The sequence below is a fragment of the Heteronotia binoei genome, chromosome 2, assembly GCF_032191835.1.
Source record: "Heteronotia binoei isolate CCM8104 ecotype False Entrance Well chromosome 2, APGP_CSIRO_Hbin_v1, whole genome shotgun sequence".
Taxonomy (NCBI): Eukaryota; Metazoa; Chordata; class Lepidosauria; order Squamata; family Gekkonidae; genus Heteronotia; species Heteronotia binoei.
This window is the reverse complement of record NC_083224.1, coordinates 82,880,151-82,898,752: the sequence shown is the minus strand read 5'-3', so window position 1 is coordinate 82,898,752 and position 18,602 is coordinate 82,880,151. Positions and strand designations below refer to the sequence as shown.

Genomic DNA, 18,602 nt, shown 5'->3' with positions numbered 1-18,602 from the left:
CTGTCAGAGTCCATCTGTTTTTTCTCCACATTCTTACTTGTTTCTGAGATTTGGTTCTCATTAGGTCTCACAAACCAGCACTCAGATGCTATGACTCTCCCTTGCTCCCTTTGGGATAATTTGTCCCATATGTGTGCTTGGATGCCTGCTCTCTTGTGTTGCCAGCTAGCAAGTTTTGGGGATAAGCTTGTTCAATTAGTCTTTTCTCTGTGTTCTTTGCAAGTGCAAGGCTTTAACATGGATGAATCCTAAGATGTTTCAGAAATGGCAAATGGTTCCATGAAACTGTCTACCCATTGCTATTATGAACCTTGCTTCTCTGTGTCCCTTTTTTTGAGGGAAATATACTGGAAGTATGTGCAGGTTTATTTTATGGTGAATCCAGAATAGGCCATGCATCCTTACATGTGGATCCTTAGCCCTTTATCATCTTCTGGGAATTCTATTGATGAGTTATTTGTGGGGGGGTTTCCCTATTAAAAATCAGGCTCTAAGGGTCTCAAGCTGGATCATGATTGTGGTGTGGAGGAGGAGTGTTTTAATATGGTGTGGAGGAGGAGCCTTCCTTCGCGTGCCATTTTCCTGACCTGGAATAGTCACACAGAGCTTGTTTATCTTTTAGGTAGGGTTGCCAACCCCCAGATGGGGGCAGGAGATCCCCAAGTTTGGAGACCCTCCCCCCGCTTCAAGGTCGTCAGAAAGCGGGGGGGGAGGGAAATGTCTGCTGGGAACGCTATTATTCCCTATGGAGATTTATTCCCATAGAAAATCATGGAGAATTGATCTGCAGGTATCTGGGGCTCTGGGGGGGGGGGCTGTTTTTTGGTGTAGATGCACCAAATTTTCAGTATAGCATCTAGTGCCTCTCTCCAAAATGCCCCCAAAGTTTCAAAAAGATTGGACCAGGGGGTCCAATTCTATGAGCACCCAAAGCAGGTGCCCCTGTTCTTCATTATTTCCTATGGAAGGAAGGAATTGAAAAGGTGTGCCGTCCCTTTAAATGTGATGGCCAGAACTCCCTTTGGAGTTCAATTATGCTTGTCACAGCCTTGATCTTGGTTCCACCCCTAATGTTTCCTGGCTCCACCCCCAAAGTCCCCAGATATTTCTTGAATTGGACTTGGCAACCCTACTTTTAGGTAACATACAATTACTCATTGGGACCTGTATTTTTGTCCCAGTGGAGCAGATAGCAGCTCTGTGGGACCAGTCTAGATGGGAAAAATGGCACAGAGAGAAGACTTAGCCCCTCTTTCTTCCCATGCCATGGTCTTGATCAGGATCAAGATCCCATGTCTTTTTTAAAAAAGAAATTGTGCTTTGGATCTTATTCACACAACTGATGTCACATCTAGATCACACACTGTTCATATCTAGCTACCCAAATTAATACTGAATCTTTTATTTACTGTCCCTAGGCTAGCTCAGGGTACCTCTGAACTTTGTTACCATCTAATTCCATTCTGAAAGCAGGGATTTGATTTGTCATTCTTTCTTGGGTTAGTCTAATTCTGTGTAGAGTTACTCTAGTCTAAACTGATAGAAATCTGTGAGCTTGTCTGGAGTCACTAGGATTGCATTGTTCATTACACTTCATAATCATAAGTGTGCCAGAAATGCATGTCTTTCTTTAGGTTCTTATAACATTGATTTGGTCCCAAATCAGCAAATTACTTTCAATATGGCAAATTCTAAATAAATAAATAAAAAGGTTTTGTGATTTGGCACTAGCTGTCACTTAGCAAAACCTTTGTCAAACTCTTGGGAAAAAAAAAAATATATATATATATATATATATATATAGTTTATTTCAGATACAGATACTAAGATACTGAGAGAAACAAAATCATATCCTTACTATCTGTGAGTCAGTGTTCCCAGGCATCAACCCAGATATCTGGAGCATATGCTTTAGAGAGAAAATGCATGTTAGTATGATCAGTAAAGACTTGGAGGAACTCACATCTTCTCTGGAAGACAGAGAAAAGAGTCCTATGTTTAATACTTGTTAAGCTTACTTGGAAAAAGCACTTAAGAAATAAAGAACCTCATAGAGGTTAGCTTGTCTATATTAAATGCATAAACATGAATTTCACTATTTAAGTATGTGATGTATATTCTGCTGGAGTAGTTTATTAACTGCAGATTGCCAAGCAAAGGGTTCCCAAATAAGGGATCCTTGGAGGCATTGGGTCACTAACTATACAGTGTGTTCTGATTGCTGCTTAAAAAGACAGACTGATTGGCAGGGTTCGTTTTGTAGGTGGTGCAGCTCATTAGCATAACTCATTAGTATATACCGCCCCCTCGCCAGCAAGAAGCAACCCAATGCAAGAAAGGAGAGCCCTAGATGAGCGAGGCCTGCTTGGGCTGGCTAGAGATCCAGCCACCCCAGGCAGGTCTCACTCACCTGGGGCTCTCCTAGGCTGCCCCCTCTAGTCAAAAGGCCAGCAAGCCACCCATCATCCAAAATCACATAAGAAGTGGAGAAAGGGTGGCTTGGGCTTTGCCAGGGATTAATGAGGGCTGCTGGGGTATGTGGCAAAGCTCCTGGTGGCTGGCTGGCTGCCCTCTCTCCTAATCCAGGGATTGTTATGCAGCTGCATCTACTATTCAATGGACAAGGTAGGTGGGGAGGAAGAGGAGAGGGAACCCTCAGAAAGGTTCAGGAGTTGCACTCCTGCTGAATCTGAGGCCTGCTGATTGGTGATTCCTTTTACGTTAGCTGAGGTTTTATAGTGCTTTCTTCTCTGCTATTCTGAAGTTAAACTTGTTTTATAGATATGACCTAAATGTAGTTCACCTTTGCACTACGTCTTTTGAGACAGTGAGATAAACAGGTTTTCCTGTAACTGCATCTACAACTAACATGAAAACATACTATGTTTACTCAAATGGAAGATTACCATGATTGTAAGATGACCCACTTAAAGATGTTATATTCCCCTCCCAAAAAGTTATTATTCAACAAACTGTAAATGTAAGACAGCCCCTATTTTTGATGGCATACCTGGGGAAAAACTAGCCTTGCATTTGAGTAAGTATTGTAACTTAAATATTGTATATAGGAGAACAATAAGATAACATGAAAATTGATGATTGGCTCTCCAAACATATTTTAATGCCCCCCAACCTGGATCAGGATCATGTTCCTGGGGGAGGGGGGGAGCCCTTCCCCACATGGACATTTTACCAATACAGATTTGCACCTTCAAACTGCTATTAACCATGGGGAAAATACAGGTACAATTTCACTCTGTTGATGGTCCCCTTGTGCCTCCTGAAAATCCCACTAGTAGGACCAAATCTAAGGTAGTGGTCAGAGAGAGTAGTATGGTAGATAAAAAGGGAAGCCATTATAAGGGACAACCTGTAGCCTTGCCGTTGGGTGGTTTGCTTTTAGCCAGATTTATGATGGGAGAGGGGAGGGAATCATTAAATATTTGTACATCTGTGCACTGAGAATATTTACATCTTTTTTTTTTAAGCCAAACTCCTTGCTGGATACTGTTTCTAAACCACTTTTTTATAATGTTAAACAGGGGAGAGGCACCTCCAGCAGCACGTTACCCCCCAGACGTTTTCTAATGGTAAATATTTTTGTTCTCTATCTCTATGAGGAGTTTTAATTGTAGCTGCATTTTATATTTTGGAATATAACAACTGGGCATAGGGGCCTGAGCTGTTGTACTAACTGCATGCCTCACTTTGCATCATAGAGAATGGGGCAGAAGGGTCATTAAAAGGGGCACTGGTGCTTACTAACTATCTAATCTGCCCCCCAAATGTTTCCAACTCCCTTTTTTTACAAGTCCACCCTTTTCATCTGCATGGTCCCAGGTATCAGCAACAAGTGAGTAGACTGGGAACTGCCTGGCAAGTGAAGAAAGATTCATGCAGGCAATCAGGGTTGTCCCATGAGGAACAGAACATATATGAAATACGGGGCTTCAAGAGGCTGCTTGCTTTGCTTGTGCTAACAGTGTATTCTTTGGCTCGAAATAATACTCACCAGTTTCAGGAGTGTAAGGGGTAGTGTGTGTGTTCTGTTATTTCTTCTGTATTGTGGAATTTCTAAAGACGTTGCCCAGGCTGTTCATTCCATCCAGGAGTTATCCAGAATTTTGTCTCTGTGAGGTCTTAGAAAGTCATTGCCCCTGCAAGGCCAAAGAATTACTGTGGCCATGGAAAACCAGGACAACAGAAGTTTGGTGACTTGTTTAAGACTAAATCCAGAATTTGTGGCAGAACAAAACTCAGAACTTGCATGTCTTAGATCCATTTGGGAAACACTCTTCTGAGTTCTCTTTCTGATTGCCACCATATACTACAACAGTTATGGATTGTGAGCAGTTTAATGAAAAAGGAGAGTGTAACTGCAAAAAAGTGTTACCTGACTTTGTAGATATGATGGGGCACTGGATTCTTGTGCTTGTAGTCATTGTGAATATAGCTTTCATATTAAATCTTAAGGAACATAAGAACATAAGAACATAAGAGAAGCCATGTTAGATCAGGCCAATGGCCCATCCAGTCCAACATTCTGTGTCACACAGCGGCCAAATATATATATATATATATATATATATATATATATATATATATATATATATATATATATATATATATATATATATATATATATATATACACACACACACACACACATACACACTGTGGCTAATAGCCACTGATGGACCTCTGCTCCATATTTTTATCTAACCCCCTCTTGAAGGTGGCCATGCTTGTGGCCGCCACCACCTCCTGTGGCAGTGAATTCCACATGTTAATCACCCTTTGGGTGAAGAAGTACTTCCTTTTATCCGTTTTAACCTGTCTGCTCAGCAATTTCATCGAATGCCCACGAGTTCTTGTATTGTGAGAAAGGGAGAAAAGTACTTCTTTCTCTACTTTCTCCATCCCATGCATTATCTTGTAAAGATAATGTAAGGAAGAGCGCAGGTAAAGTTGACTAACTGTGGAAGCTATCTTCTAGTCCTTTCTTGCTACTGTTTACTTGGTGGGAATGTGGCCCTGAAATCTAGGCAGAGGCAAAGCTGACTGAAGTGCATCATTCCTCTGTTCTTTCATGAGAATACTCATGCAGTTTAGAGAAGAAAAGCAAAACTGAGAGAAGTTCTGCCAAAAAGCTGCTTTCTGAAATGCTGTCTCATTTTTGCTATGGGGGGACTTGGAGTCAAGCACTGGGATGAATTTGAAGCAACATTTGGAATAAGGCAAAAGGACTGTTCGTTTGTCATTTCCAGATGTTAAAGACAGCATCTGCAGAGACCAAAAGTGCAATCCTAAACAAAGTTACACCTTTTTATGTGCATTGAAGCCAGTGGAGCTAGAAGGGTGTAATGGTGCTTAGGATTATACTGTCAAGGACTGTTTTCATTACAGTCAGGCAAAACTATTTAAAATGGGGTAGGGCCACCTTTCTTTCTTTCTTTCTTTGGATATACTTCGTCTTTTTCTAAGGACCGTTTCTGGACAACGGTTTTTCTGGATAATTGTCACCCATTTCATCTTCTCTTGCTACTGTCTCTTTTGCATCAGATATGCACATTCCACACCACATATCATATCAATATATCTAATTCTCAAGTATGGCCCTATCTGTGGATACTTAAATTTAGAGATTATAGCCATGAACGGAAAAGACACATCTTTCTACAAATCTAAGAAAAGCCTCAGGTTTGCAGGAAAACCTGAAGTCTTAAAAAGAGGGGGAGGTTTAAACCCCCATAATAGAAACAGCACTTGTACATTTAAAAAATGAACGCCATCTGAGATCTCAGTGGTCATCACTAGGCAACCACAGCAGTATTACCAGCCTTCAAATCTTGGTTACTGTCAGTAAAAGGCAGGGAAAGGATCAGAGCTGGCCTTCCAGCTCCCCTCCTTCACTCAGTTGTGGACTTGAAGTGGCTTATGTCCAGCAACTTGGGTGGAGTCCTCCAGTTTCCAGTAAAACTTGTCTTTGAGAGAGTAAGGGACCGTATGCCTTTGAGTGAGTAAGGGACCGTATGGAGGACTCCACCCAAGTTGCTGGACATGTCAGAATAATGAGAAGACTTTTGCCTCCGAGGAATTAAATAAAGCAAACTATATACAGCAGATAGATCCAAGTGGGCAGCCGTGTTGGTCACTGAAGCAGCTGAACAAAGCAGGAATCAAGTCACACCTTTAAGACCAACCAAGTTTTATTCAGAACGTAAACTTTTGTCTGCTCTCTAAGCACACTTCATCGGACGAGGGGATCAGGTATAGTGGGCTGAAATACATGCAGTTTGTTGATTAAGAGGGCAGTCAGTTTGTATGACTTGAATTGACAGAGTGCACTGTGGTGTATTACTTGATGAAAGACAATATGGAATACTCTGCATCATTCTCCTATTCCTGCTTTTCATTTTGCTTATTATTTCTGCTGTGTGCCTGGGAATAAAACTTTTGCCTTCCTTGTCCTTTTATCTAGTATTATTAGAGTGAATGGCTAAGCCATCAGTATCCATCAGTGTGCTGATGTTAATGATCAGAAACATTGCAAAACAGGACATTTTGAAAATATGCAGGCAGTTATTTCATTGTCATCCTGTAATTTCTCAAAGGGTGTTTCTGCTGCTACAGTGGATTTAAGAATTTATAGAGCAATTTTGATTTGTCTTGGGACATACCTTGGTATTGCTATTTTGCAGACAGGAAACTGAAATGAAGAGATACTGGGCTGGATCCTGCACAAAATTGCCATGGACAGAAGAGTGATTTGAACCTAGGCCTCTTCAGTTTAACCACTGCACTATTACTACCCTTGAAAACGAATCATAAGATATTTGAGGTAGAGCATTAAAGGGATGGGCGTAGAGGCAAACTTGGATCAGGAACTCAGTAGCTTAGGGAGGTGTAGCAATATGCACCTGGAGAGAAAAGTAAACATGACATTTACAGACCTGCTTTGGGACTGTAGCTGTCTGTGAATTTTTAAATGATACGCAGACACAGAGATAGAAATTTGATGTTTGAAGTGGTGACCTCATGGTGCTGCATGGGTAAGCCTTACTTGTCAATCCACATTGCTTGTCTCTTTGTCTCTGGCAGCCCCAGTATTTATCCTGAGTGATGTTCAGGCTTTAGAAACGAATTTGTTTTCAGTTTGAAGGTACCATATATACTCTGTGGAATTGTATGTTGGTAAAACACCTCTCATAATCCATCCTAGAAGCCAGTGCTTCTCAATAGTGAACGGACTATCTATGTACTGATTGCAGCGTGGGTCACTTCAGCTGATCTTAAAATAATGTTTACAATTTGAACCATAATTAATGTGACTTTATTCTGAATTGGAGCCCCAAGCAGCTGCTGTTTCCATTTAGAAAACATTTATTTAGTATATTTGTATCACATTGTTCCTCCAAGGAGCTCTGAATTGTTTTCCCATCCTCCATTTTCTTCTTACCACAATCCTGTGAGGTGGGTAGAGACTGCCCACCCCAAGGTGACCTAACAAACTTTGGGCAGAGTGGGGATCTAAATCTGAGGTTCCCAGATCCTAGTATGACGTTGTAATTACTCACCATACATGGTGTCCTGGAAGCTCTTCCTGTGTCTTATTTATTATTTTATTTTCAAAATGTATATCCTACCTTTCTGTCCTCACAAGTGCCATCAAGGTGGCTAATATTTTAAAATATACATGATAAAGTTATTACGACAAAAATATACATTATAAATTATAATTATTATACTATATTATATATCTTGTATGTTTTGACTGCACTGAAGTGGTAAACCTGTGTCTGAACTGTACTGCTTCCAAGTGCAGTAAAAACATATGTGATAGAGTACTCCTTCATACAGGAACCCCACTCAAACCCTGATCATAGACAACCACATAGCAGAGGAAAAGACTCTGCTCTGCATTCCTCCATGATCTGCTAGTTTTCTGTGTCTGGGAAAGATTCTGTTTGATCTTCTTCGTGGTCTCTGTGCAGTCCCACACATGGGTCTTGCCGCAGGCAACGGATCCATACCTCGGAGCTCCAATAGCTCGCCTATAGCGTCTTTTGGCGCGCTTTTCTCCTGCCCCGGGGAGCAGGCAGCGACTGCGCATGCCTGGAGCTGGGGGAGAGCGCCCATTCCACTCAGTTTCTTCCCTACCGCCGCCCGGACATCACCTACCTCGCTGCGTTTCCTCCTTAGCTCGTTTTCTTCTTCATTCTTCTTTTCAGTCTGCATTCACAATCCAACGCCTGCTGGGCCTCATGGCCGCCACAACATCTGTCCTTTACTTTGCCAGGCTACGGATGCGACAACTACAGCTCTGGTTTGTACGAGCCTACCATCCCCAGGCGCAACCGCAGAGCGTTTTACTCACTGTTCCGCAGAGAGCACTTCTATCTCTCACATGGTGGACTGTACCCGACAATTTACTCGCGGGCATGCCGTTTCTACCGACTCCTCCGATGGCCATCGTGACAACAGACGCCTCAAAGTGGGGATGGGGAGCCCACTTAGAGGACAAGACCGTCAGGGGGCTTTGGACTCCCCCTGAGAGGGCCATGCACATAAACTGCTTAGAACTGATTGCTGTGCACAGGGCCCTCCAATCGTTCCTCCCACTGATAAGGGATCGGCACGTTCAGATCTCCACGGACAATATGGCAACAGTTTACTACATAAACAAGCAGGGAGGCACCAGATCCCTCCGCCTGTGCCGTATAGCCATAATGCTCTGGGAATGGTGTGTCAAGCACAACATCTACATGACTGCCATTCACCTCCCGGGTGTGGAGAATGTTCTGGCCGACTCCCTCAGCAGGGTTCGCATAGACGACCACGAATGGTCCATCAATCCGACCTACCTTCATCGTATCTTCCGATGCTTCGGAACGCCCAAGGTGGACGTCTTTGCTTCCAGGGAGAATGCCAAATGTCCTCGATTTTATTCCAGGAGGGGCAACGATGCCTTCCTACACAGCTGGACAGGTCCTCTTCACTACTTCTTCCCACCAACCCCCCTTCTGACACGGGTGTTGGTAAAGATAGCACGAGATGGCACGGACTGCATCCTCATTGCTCCATGGTGGCCTCGGCAACCGTGGTTCACGAGGCTTCTACAAATGTCCCGCCACACTTACCGCCGCCTTCCTCCGGTGGGCGACCTTTTATCCCAGGCCAGTGGTCAGGTTCTGCATCACAACCCTCGGGTCCTGGCCTTGGCAGCCTGGAGAATACATCCGCCTGCCTCTCCACAGAGGTAGCCAACATCATCCTCAACGCAAGGAAGCCTTCCACTAGACTTTCGTACCAACGCAAATGGAAGCGCTTCTGCTCATTCGCGACATCTAATCATCTGCAGCCAGAATCAGCACCCCTTAACCTGATTCTTGATTATCTACTTTCTCTACAGAAATCCGGACTCTGCTATTCCTCCTTAAAAGTTCACCTTTCTGCGGTTTCTGAGTTCCATAACCCGGTTGATGGCAAAACCGTGTTCTCCCATCCCTTGTCTAAGTCCTTTCTTAAGGGCATGTTGCACCTCAATCCACCTGTTAAGCCCTTCGTCCCGACTTGGAGTTTATCACTAGTCCTTTCCTTCTTGATGAAAGTTCCCTTTGAACCTATGGCTACCATAGACCTTAACCTTCTTTCCTGGAAGACAGCATTGCTGGTAGCCCTTACCTCAGGCAAACGGGCAAGTGACTTGTGCGCCTTCCGCCACGATCCTCCCTACACTATTTTCCACAAGGACAAAGTTGTTCTGCGACCGGACCCTGTGTTCCTTCCTAAGGTTGTCTCCCAGTTCCACTTATCGACTTCAACTTCTCTACCAACGTTTTTCTCCAACCCATCTGACCAGGGACAACGAGCCCTGCATTCTCTGGACGTTAGAAGGGCTTTATCTTTCTACCTTGATCGTACACAACCTTTCCGTAAGGACCCTAATCTGTTTGTGGCCTACGGAAATCCTCACAGAGGACACAAAATCTCTACCCAGAGACTATCTAAATGGGTAGTTAGTGCCATCAGGTTGTGTTACGAACTGGCTAAACAGCCTCTGCCCGAAGGTCTTAAGGCCCACTCTACTAGAGCGGTCTCGACGTCTTCGGCTTTCCTGCAAGGCGTCTCCCTAGAGGACATTTGTGCGGCTGCATCGTGGTCCTCACCATCCACGTTCATCTCCCATTATGCCTTAGACGTTCGTGCGAGACGTGACGCCTCCTTCGGTCAAGCGGTCCTCAGATCCATCTTCCACTGAAGTCAGGGGTGAGTGCATCCGCTTCCATCTCTACGTTGCATAATATGATGTGATTTGGTTACGTGACTAACTTTCTTCTCTTACCAGCACCCTCCTCCAGGACATTTAGCTGGCTAGTCACCCATGTGTGGGACTGCACAGAGACCACGAAGAAGATAAACAGGTTGCTTACCTGTAACTGATGATCTTCGAGTGGTCATCTGTGCAGTCACACACGCCCACCCAGCCTTCCCCGCTGCTGGCCTCTTGTAATCGTTGCTTAACTTTGTATAGTGTCAGTGCCAACGGCGGCTGGAAGAAACTGAGTGGAATGGGCGCTCTCCCCTCGCTCCAGGCATGCGCAGTCGCTGCCTGCTCCCCGGGGCGGGAGGAAAGCGCGCCAAAAGACGCTATAGGCGAGCTATTGGAGCTCCGAGGTATGGATCCGTTGCCTGCGGCAAGACCCATGTGTGTGACTGCACAGATGACCACTCGAAGATCATCAGTTACAGGTAAGCAACCTGTTTTTCCTTGATCAGACTCCTGTAGGGAAGCATTTCATCATGTGAGTTCTCACTTGAAATCTGAAGTGGTACAGTCCCAAACACAGGTTTATCACCACAGTGAGCACTAAGCCATAGTTACTGATTGCCTGGTTCCTATGGTGCAGAGGCATAATGTCTAGAATGCTGTTTTAACACACAAGGCTCTTTTTGTTTGTTGGTGAATTATGGTGATTGCTGCTTTGCTTTTACCCATCCTCTGACTCAGTCAGCACTTGTGGATGCCTTTTGTGGTTCTGTGAGTCATGTTTTTTCACTTAGGCATGGGAACCACACTCCTGTCAACTACCCTATGTTAATATCACCACAGAACAATAGAAACCATTTCACATTGTGCCTCATTATTTCAGAGAAGTAGCTGCACTGGACTGTAGGAGCAAAAAGATGAAGTTTTGTTTCACCTTAGAATCTCACTGGATTGGTGTGTGATGTAAGCTTTTGTAGCTAACAGCCTACTTTGTCTGATGCCATTCATCAGATGTCTCTTCTCTTAATTAGTATGGTTTCTGGCTGTGTTTGTTTAACATGTTTTCCTGTTCTGTGTGGATCATTAATTCATTTCCCAACAGAGGGAGGTGAATAGGGTGTTCAGAGGATATGCTGTTTCTAAATTTGCTACATAAGATTTTCATTAATGTGAATGGATAACATATGCAAACAATACAAAATTACTGAAGACAAATCTAAGGCAGATGGCAAAGATTTGCAGAAGAATCCCTTGAAACTACAATAGAACAATGAATGCAAATAAAATTAATTGCTGATAGGTTTTAAAATGTCTTAACTACATTTTAACACCCTGATTATATAGCTATTATTATTGCATTTCAGGTTGTGTAATGCTGATTGCAAAATAGCTGTACAAAATATAGTGAAACATGCCATTAATACTTTGATTCAGAACAGCTCTTATTGATTTACAAGACCAAAGATCCATGGGATGTGTATGTACTATGGTTGCCAGGCTCCAGGTGGGGCCTGGAAATCCTCCACTTTCACAACTGAGCTCCCCTCGAGAAAATGGCTGCTTTGAAGAGCAGACTCATTGTTCCATGCTGAGCAGACTCATTGTTCCCTCCCCTCCCCAAACCCTGCCCTTTTCCAGATCCACCCCCAAAGTCTCAAGGTATCTTCCAACACAAACCTGGCAACCTTAGTATGTGCATACTGAATTCTTTGTGTTCTAGGCATAGTCTGAGGCAAGAATGGATCCAGACATTCCCTGAGTAATGTTTGATTGTGGAGTTACCATTGAAATCATCAGCTTAGGGCTTTCCCCATCCAGTAGTCAGAAAGCAAACAGGAGACTTATCACTATTATCATTATTTATGCATGCATAATATGCCCACAAGAGAGTGCTGCTCATCAGACAAGTTAGTAGTTAGTAATTCTCCCACTTTAATTGCAGCTGAGCTATGGAATAAGATATTAGGAAAGCCACCAACCTTAAAAAGGTTGTGGAGGCTCTGTAAAGCAGAGCTCTTTTCATTGCGCCTAAATGAAAATTTAGGCTTCCTTCCTTCTATTTTTATCTGTTTCTATATTTGAGATGATATTGTGGTTATTTTTAAATTTGATGTAAGAAGGGCTGACACATGGGAGTAGGCGAATTAGGCAGCTCCCTAGGGCGCTACTGTGCCCTGGGGGCACCATCAGGCGCCCCTTACTCCCCCTTGCTGCTGCAGAGCACTCCTCCACGCCTGTCTTGAAGGCAGGATAGGAGGAGCACTACACAGTGCAGTACGCTCTTCAGAGGCTTCCTTGGAAGACTCCGAAGAGCACACTTTTTTAGTGGTGCCCAGCCACTTTTGGGTTGAAAGTGGCTGAGGGGCACCTTCTCATTGCTCTCATCAGTGCAATGGGAAGGCGCCGCTCTGCTTTCAGCTCAAAAGTGGCTGGGCACCGCTAAAACAGTGCGGTTTTTTTGAGACTTCCAAGGAAACCTCTGAAGAGCATACTGCAGGGGAAAGCAACAATGCAGCAGTACTCTTGTGGTCCACCCATCGCTCCCTGGTCCCTGCTCACCTGTGCGATGATGTCACTTTTGGTGATGTCATCATGCCGTGTATGCAAAGCACACACAATGATTTCCACAGAGGGAGCTTGCAGGGGGGGGGCGTGGCGCAGGGGTCTACCTCAAGTGGCAGAACCCCTAAAATCCAACAGCCTAACAATTTAAACTATTTAAAATAAGATAGCACTAAAATACTAATAGTTTGGATTGAACCCATTTTAAATAAATAAGAAAAGAAAGCATTTACCAGTTACAATGGAATGTAACCCTTTACAATTCTTGGTCTAAAGCCAACAAGAAAATTTTTGGTGATACTAATTAAAGTCCTTTGGATCTACCTTTAGGATTTTTAGGGGAGGAAAAGTTAACAGTGTGCTAATGATATCAGTATGTGTTCTCAGAATTTGGCACAGAGCATGGATTTGTGGGAAACCTCTGTACAGAGCAATGTTCAAATAATAAAATCTCTCAAAAGTCTAATTGTTGTTATCTTTTTTTTGGGGGGGGGGGTGTTCTTTGTATCAGTTGGTGGACAGGTTTGTTACATAGGGTGGGAGAACAGAGCTGCCATAAACTGATAAGTAGACAGAAGCAGGTTCAGTGATGGATTTTTAAAGAAAAGATTTAATTAGGTGACAGGTTTCATAAAAGGTTGTTTAATGTTTGTATTCTGTAGAATGTCCAGTTCACCACTGGTTTGAATTAAAAATGCAGTTCATACCCTATTGAAATTAACGACAAAAATGGTAAATGAGTAGCAGAAATAGCACATGTAATATTGAAACTGATTAAAATGCTGCTTGCAAATGCTGTCATAGGTTCCCTATTTGGGGACAGAGTTTTAAAAGTGAATGGAAAATTCTAGGCCTTGCTTCCCATCCACAAAATAAGTTCTAACTATTGTAGACAAAAATTGTTGGTCCATTAGGGGAGATAAAGCTCAAAACAAGTCCTAAAGTATAATGCTTTTTTATTAGAATTAACCAAATTGTCAGAAAATGATGGGCAAGCTTTGGAGTTCCCCAGAACTCTTTTGTCAGGTTGAATGTTAAATGCAAAAGTGAAGGGAGGTTGGAGTGAAAGGAGAACGATATTTTGAAGCAGGAATGAAAGACATACTGTACATGAGGTTTTGCTGATGCTGGGTGCAATTATTACCCTATTGCCAGAATCATGGGAAATGGAAATGGAAGAGCTTTTTTACTCCCTACTTGCTGCTCTTGCCTAGTTATTGACAGTTAACAGATTATCTAAAGAGGGCACTATGCAGGTTGATTGAGAATGTACATTGCTAGTTCAGAATTTGAAAACAAGGACACAGTCTGAGGTTTTCTGTAAAGTTGGAATGTTCTGTAATGAAGGCCACTCACAATGTTTTATTCTGAACTTCCTTGTACTGGAATAAGGAATGACATATTCACCTAAAATAAGGACTTAAGTAACTTATACGCTCAACATAAGATCTTTTTGTCTTTGAAGCAGACTACTTGGCTCACAACAACCATGTGCCATCTTCATCTGTTGTACTTTGTACTAGGAACACAGAAATTAAATAAGAACATAAGAGAAGCCATGTTGGATCAGGCCAATGGCCCATCCAGTCCAACACTCTGTCACACAGTGGCCAATTTATATATATATATATATATATATATATATATATATATATATATATATATATATATATATATATATATGTGTGTGTGTGTGTGTGTGTGTGTGTGTGTGTGTGTGTGTGTGTGTGTGTGGCAGTGAATTCCACATGTTAAATCACCCTTTGGGTGAAGAAGTATCTCCTTTTATCCGTTCTAACTCGACTGCTCAGCAATTTCATCGAATGCCCACGAGTTCTTGTATTGTGAGAAAGGGAGAAAAGTACTTATTTCTCTACCTTCTCCATCCCATGCATAATCTTGTAAACCTCTATTATCTCACCCCGCAGTCGACGTTTCTCCAAGCTAAAGAGCCCCAAGCGGTTTAACTTTTCTTCATAGGGAAAGTGTTCCAACCCTTTAATCATTCTAGTTGCCCTTTTCTGGACTTTTTCCAATGCTATAATATCCTTTTTGAGGTGTGGTGACCAGAATTGCACAAAGTAAAGTCAATATCTTTTTAAAGTTTTTTTTTTTGCAAGCATTTATCATCTTTTCCACCCCTTTCATCATCCTAGCTTCCATTGCTTCCAACTGATCTTGCATCTTCTCCAGTGAGGCAGCCCTTGCACGGGTTACATTTGACTCTAACATTAAAAAAAGCAGTGAAAAATTTGATATCACCAAATTAAATTTCAACTATCAGATTTGATAGATTAGAACTTGCCTTTTCAAATGAGCCTAATTTCACCGTCCTCCGACCTTTCCAGACTCAGATATTTCCAACGCCAGGTCCATTAACAACAAGACCTCAACTCTTCGAGAGTTTATGCTCGAACAGAACATGGACCTGGCTTACGTAAGAACATAAGAACATAAGAGAAGCCATGTTAGATCAGGCCAATGGCCCATCCAGTCCAACATTCTGTGTCACACAGTGGCCAAATATATATATATATACACACACACACATACACACTGTGGCTAATAGCCACTGATGGACCTCTGCTCCATATTTTTATCTAACCCCCTCTTGAAGGTGGCCATGCTTGTGGCCGCCACCACCTCCTGTGGCAGTGAATTCCACATGTTAATCACCCTTTGGGTGAAGAAGTACTTCCTTTTATCCGTTTTAACCTGTCTGCTCAGCAATTTCATCGAATGCCCACGAGTTCTCGTATTGTGAGAAAGGGAGAAAAGTACTTCTTTCTCTACTTTCTCCATCCCATGCATTAGCTTGTAAACCTCTATCATGTCACCCCTCACACGTGACTGAGACCTGGATCCGGGAGGGTGATACAGTGGCCCTCTCGCAAACAGCTCCCCCAGGTTACTCAGTCTTCCACCAATCGCGGACTAGCGGGCGGGGGGGAGGAGTGGCATTATTTGCACGGGAGGTTTACTCCTTCAGGGCGCTCCCGGCCCCAAAGATCGAGGGCATTGAATGTGCCAGTCTGGGTTGGGAGGTTGGAGAGGGGTTGGCGATTTGGCTGGTGTACCGTATGCCTAACGCACCAGCCAACGCCTTACCGTCCCTGATTGAGGCGGCGACAGGCTGGGCGCTGGAGCACCCAAGGTTGATAATCCTGGGTGACTTCAACGTCCATGCTGATGACCCGTCCTCTAGTCAGGCGGCGGACCTAGTGTCTTCCATGGTGACACTGGGACTCTCTCAATTTGTTGTAATCCCCACTCACCAGGCCGGACACATGTTAGACCTGATCTTTGCGGCTGGGGTAGCATTGAGCGATATAACCGCAGAGGCAGTGCCATGGTCGGATCACTTCGCCCTCAAGACCCGTGTAGATATGCCTCCCCAAACCTGTTTAGGCGAAGAGCCGATTATGGCTCGCCCGCGGAGCCAAATGGACCCGGAACGGTTCCAGATGGCTCTGCGGGACCCCTGGCCCTCTGGCGACTCCCTCGATAACCTGATTGAGAACTGGAATAGCCGGCTCTCTAAGGCCATCGAGGAGATCGCACCTCGGCGCCCTCTGCGACCTCGGACTAAGCTGGCCCCGTGGTATACCCTAGAATTACGCCAGCTGAAACAAGGTCTTAGACGGCTGGAGAGGCAGTGGCGGCGTACTCGTGACGAAGCGACTAGAACATCTTATAGGAAGTTTATGAAGTCCTATTAGATGGCAGTCAAGGCCGCAAAGAAGACATACTTTGCGGCTAAGATTGCATCTGCAAATTCGCGCCCGGCCCAATTATTTAGAATAATTCGGAACCTTACTACATTGCCACAGGGCAATTTAAAAGCTAAGGAATTGGAGATTGGCTGTGAGGCTTTTGCGAATTTTTTTGCTGATAAGGTCCAATCGCTCCGCCACGACTGCCCTGCCAATTTGGACGCAGTAAGTGAACTCGAGGCCCAATGCGTGTCTTCTGATTTAACCCTGGATTGCTTCGACCCGCTCAGCTTGGAGGAGTTCGACAGAATTCTTGGCACTGTGCGATCCACAACTTGTGATCTGGACCCACGCCCCTCCTGGCTAATTAAGGCCTGCCAGGAGGAATTAAGATATCCTATATGGGATATTATAAATTGATCTCTTTCAGAGGGTGCTTTTCCAACACCCCTGAAAGAGGCACTGGTCCGCCCTCTCCTGAAAAAAGTTTCATCAGACCCGGCCGAATTGGCACATTATTGACCGGTCTCAAATTTGCCCTTTTTGGGCAAAATTATTGAGAGGGCGGTGGCGCTGCAGTTACAGGATTTTTTGGAGGACGCTTCCACCTTAGACCCATGCCAGTCCGGCTTCCTCCCGGGCCATGGGACGGAAACAGTCCTGGTCGCCCTCATGGATGACCTCCGACGACAACTGGACCGAGGCGGCTCGGCAGTATTGCTGCTGCTAGACCTATCAGCTGCGTTCGATATGGTCGACCATCGGCTGCTGACCCGCCGTCTCGCCGACGCAGGAATTCAAGGGCTAGCCTTACAGTGGCTCTCCTCCTTTCTTGAAGGTCGGGGACAAAGGGTGGCAATTGGGGGGGAGCTGTCTCAGAGACACCCACTTCATTGTGGGGTGCCTCAGGGGGCAGTTCTCTCCCCGATGTTGTTTAACATCTTCATGCGCCCCCTTGCCCAGATTGTACGGAGGTATGGGCTGGGTTGTCATCAATATGCAGATGACACTCAGCTCTATCTACTGATGGACGGACGGGCTGGCGACGTCCCTATAAATTTGGTCCGGGCGTTGCAAGCCGTGGCTGACTGGCTCAGGCTGAGCGGGCTGAAGTTGAATCCGGCGAAGACTGAGGTCCTTTGCGTGGGCCGCGGCGGACCGGGAGGGGAGATTACCCTACCGACTTTTGACGGTGCGCCACTGATACCAGTGCGCAAAGTCAAGAGTCTGGGAGTGCTACTGGAATCCTCCTTATCAATGGAGGCCCAGATAGCTGCCACTGCTAGATCCGCCTTCTTCCATCTCAAGAGGGCGAGGCAGTTGGCTCCCTTCTTGGAGCGCAGCGACCTAGCAACTGTGATCCACGCAACGGTCACCTTGAGACTAGACTACTGCAATGCCCTCTACATGGGGCTGCCCTTATACCGAACACGGAAACTTCAGGTAGTCCAGAACGCGGCGGCCAGGCTGCTAGTGGAACTACCACGGTGGGAACACGTGCGGCCTGGGCTGCGGGATCTGCACTGGCTGCCGGTTGTGTACCGTGTTCGCTATAAAGTGCTGGTCATTACCTTTAAAGCCCTATATGGCCGAGGACCTGCCTACCTAAGGGACCGCCTCTCCCCATATATCCCCCAGAGAGCACTAAGATCCAGTTCTCAAAATCTGCTAACAATCCCTGGGCCAAGAGAGGCTAGACTGAAGACTACCAGGGAGCAAGCCTTCTCCGTAATGGCCCCTCGATGGTGGAACCATCTTCCAGAGATGATACGAGCCCTGCGGGACCTGAACCAATTCCGCAGGGCTTGCAAAACATTTCTTTTCCAGCTTGCCTTTGAAATAGAACCCGGCTAAACTGACGTGTAGTTACCTAGCCATCTTGTGGACATCATAACCTATAGTATTTATAGCACCTATTTTATCTATTTTATCTATTTTATTTAATTATTTATGTAACTGATTATATTTAAATTGTTGTGTATATTGTTTTATTTGAATTATGGAATGCCATGTCTGTAAGCCGCCCTGAGCCCGCCTTTGGCGGGGGAGGGCGGGAT

General features: G+C 44.6%; 1 protein-coding gene across 7 annotated transcripts in view; it reads left to right on the top strand.

The window, feature by feature from the left end:
* Nucleotides 1-18,602, top strand: part of SCUBE3 (signal peptide, CUB domain and EGF like domain containing 3) — a 262,129-nt gene that overhangs the window by 178,984 nt on the left and 64,543 nt on the right. For 4 of the 7 annotated variants that reach the window (XM_060231458.1, XM_060231454.1, XM_060231452.1 and 1 more), the window contains one exon: nt 3,543-3,590. The exons of the other annotated variants lie outside the window; for them this stretch is intronic. In XM_060231458.1, coding sequence (XP_060087441.1) covers nt 3,543-3,590 — 48 coding nt within the window. The remainder of the gene's footprint in view (nt 1-3,542; nt 3,591-18,602) is intronic. 7 annotated transcript variants of the gene reach the window in all.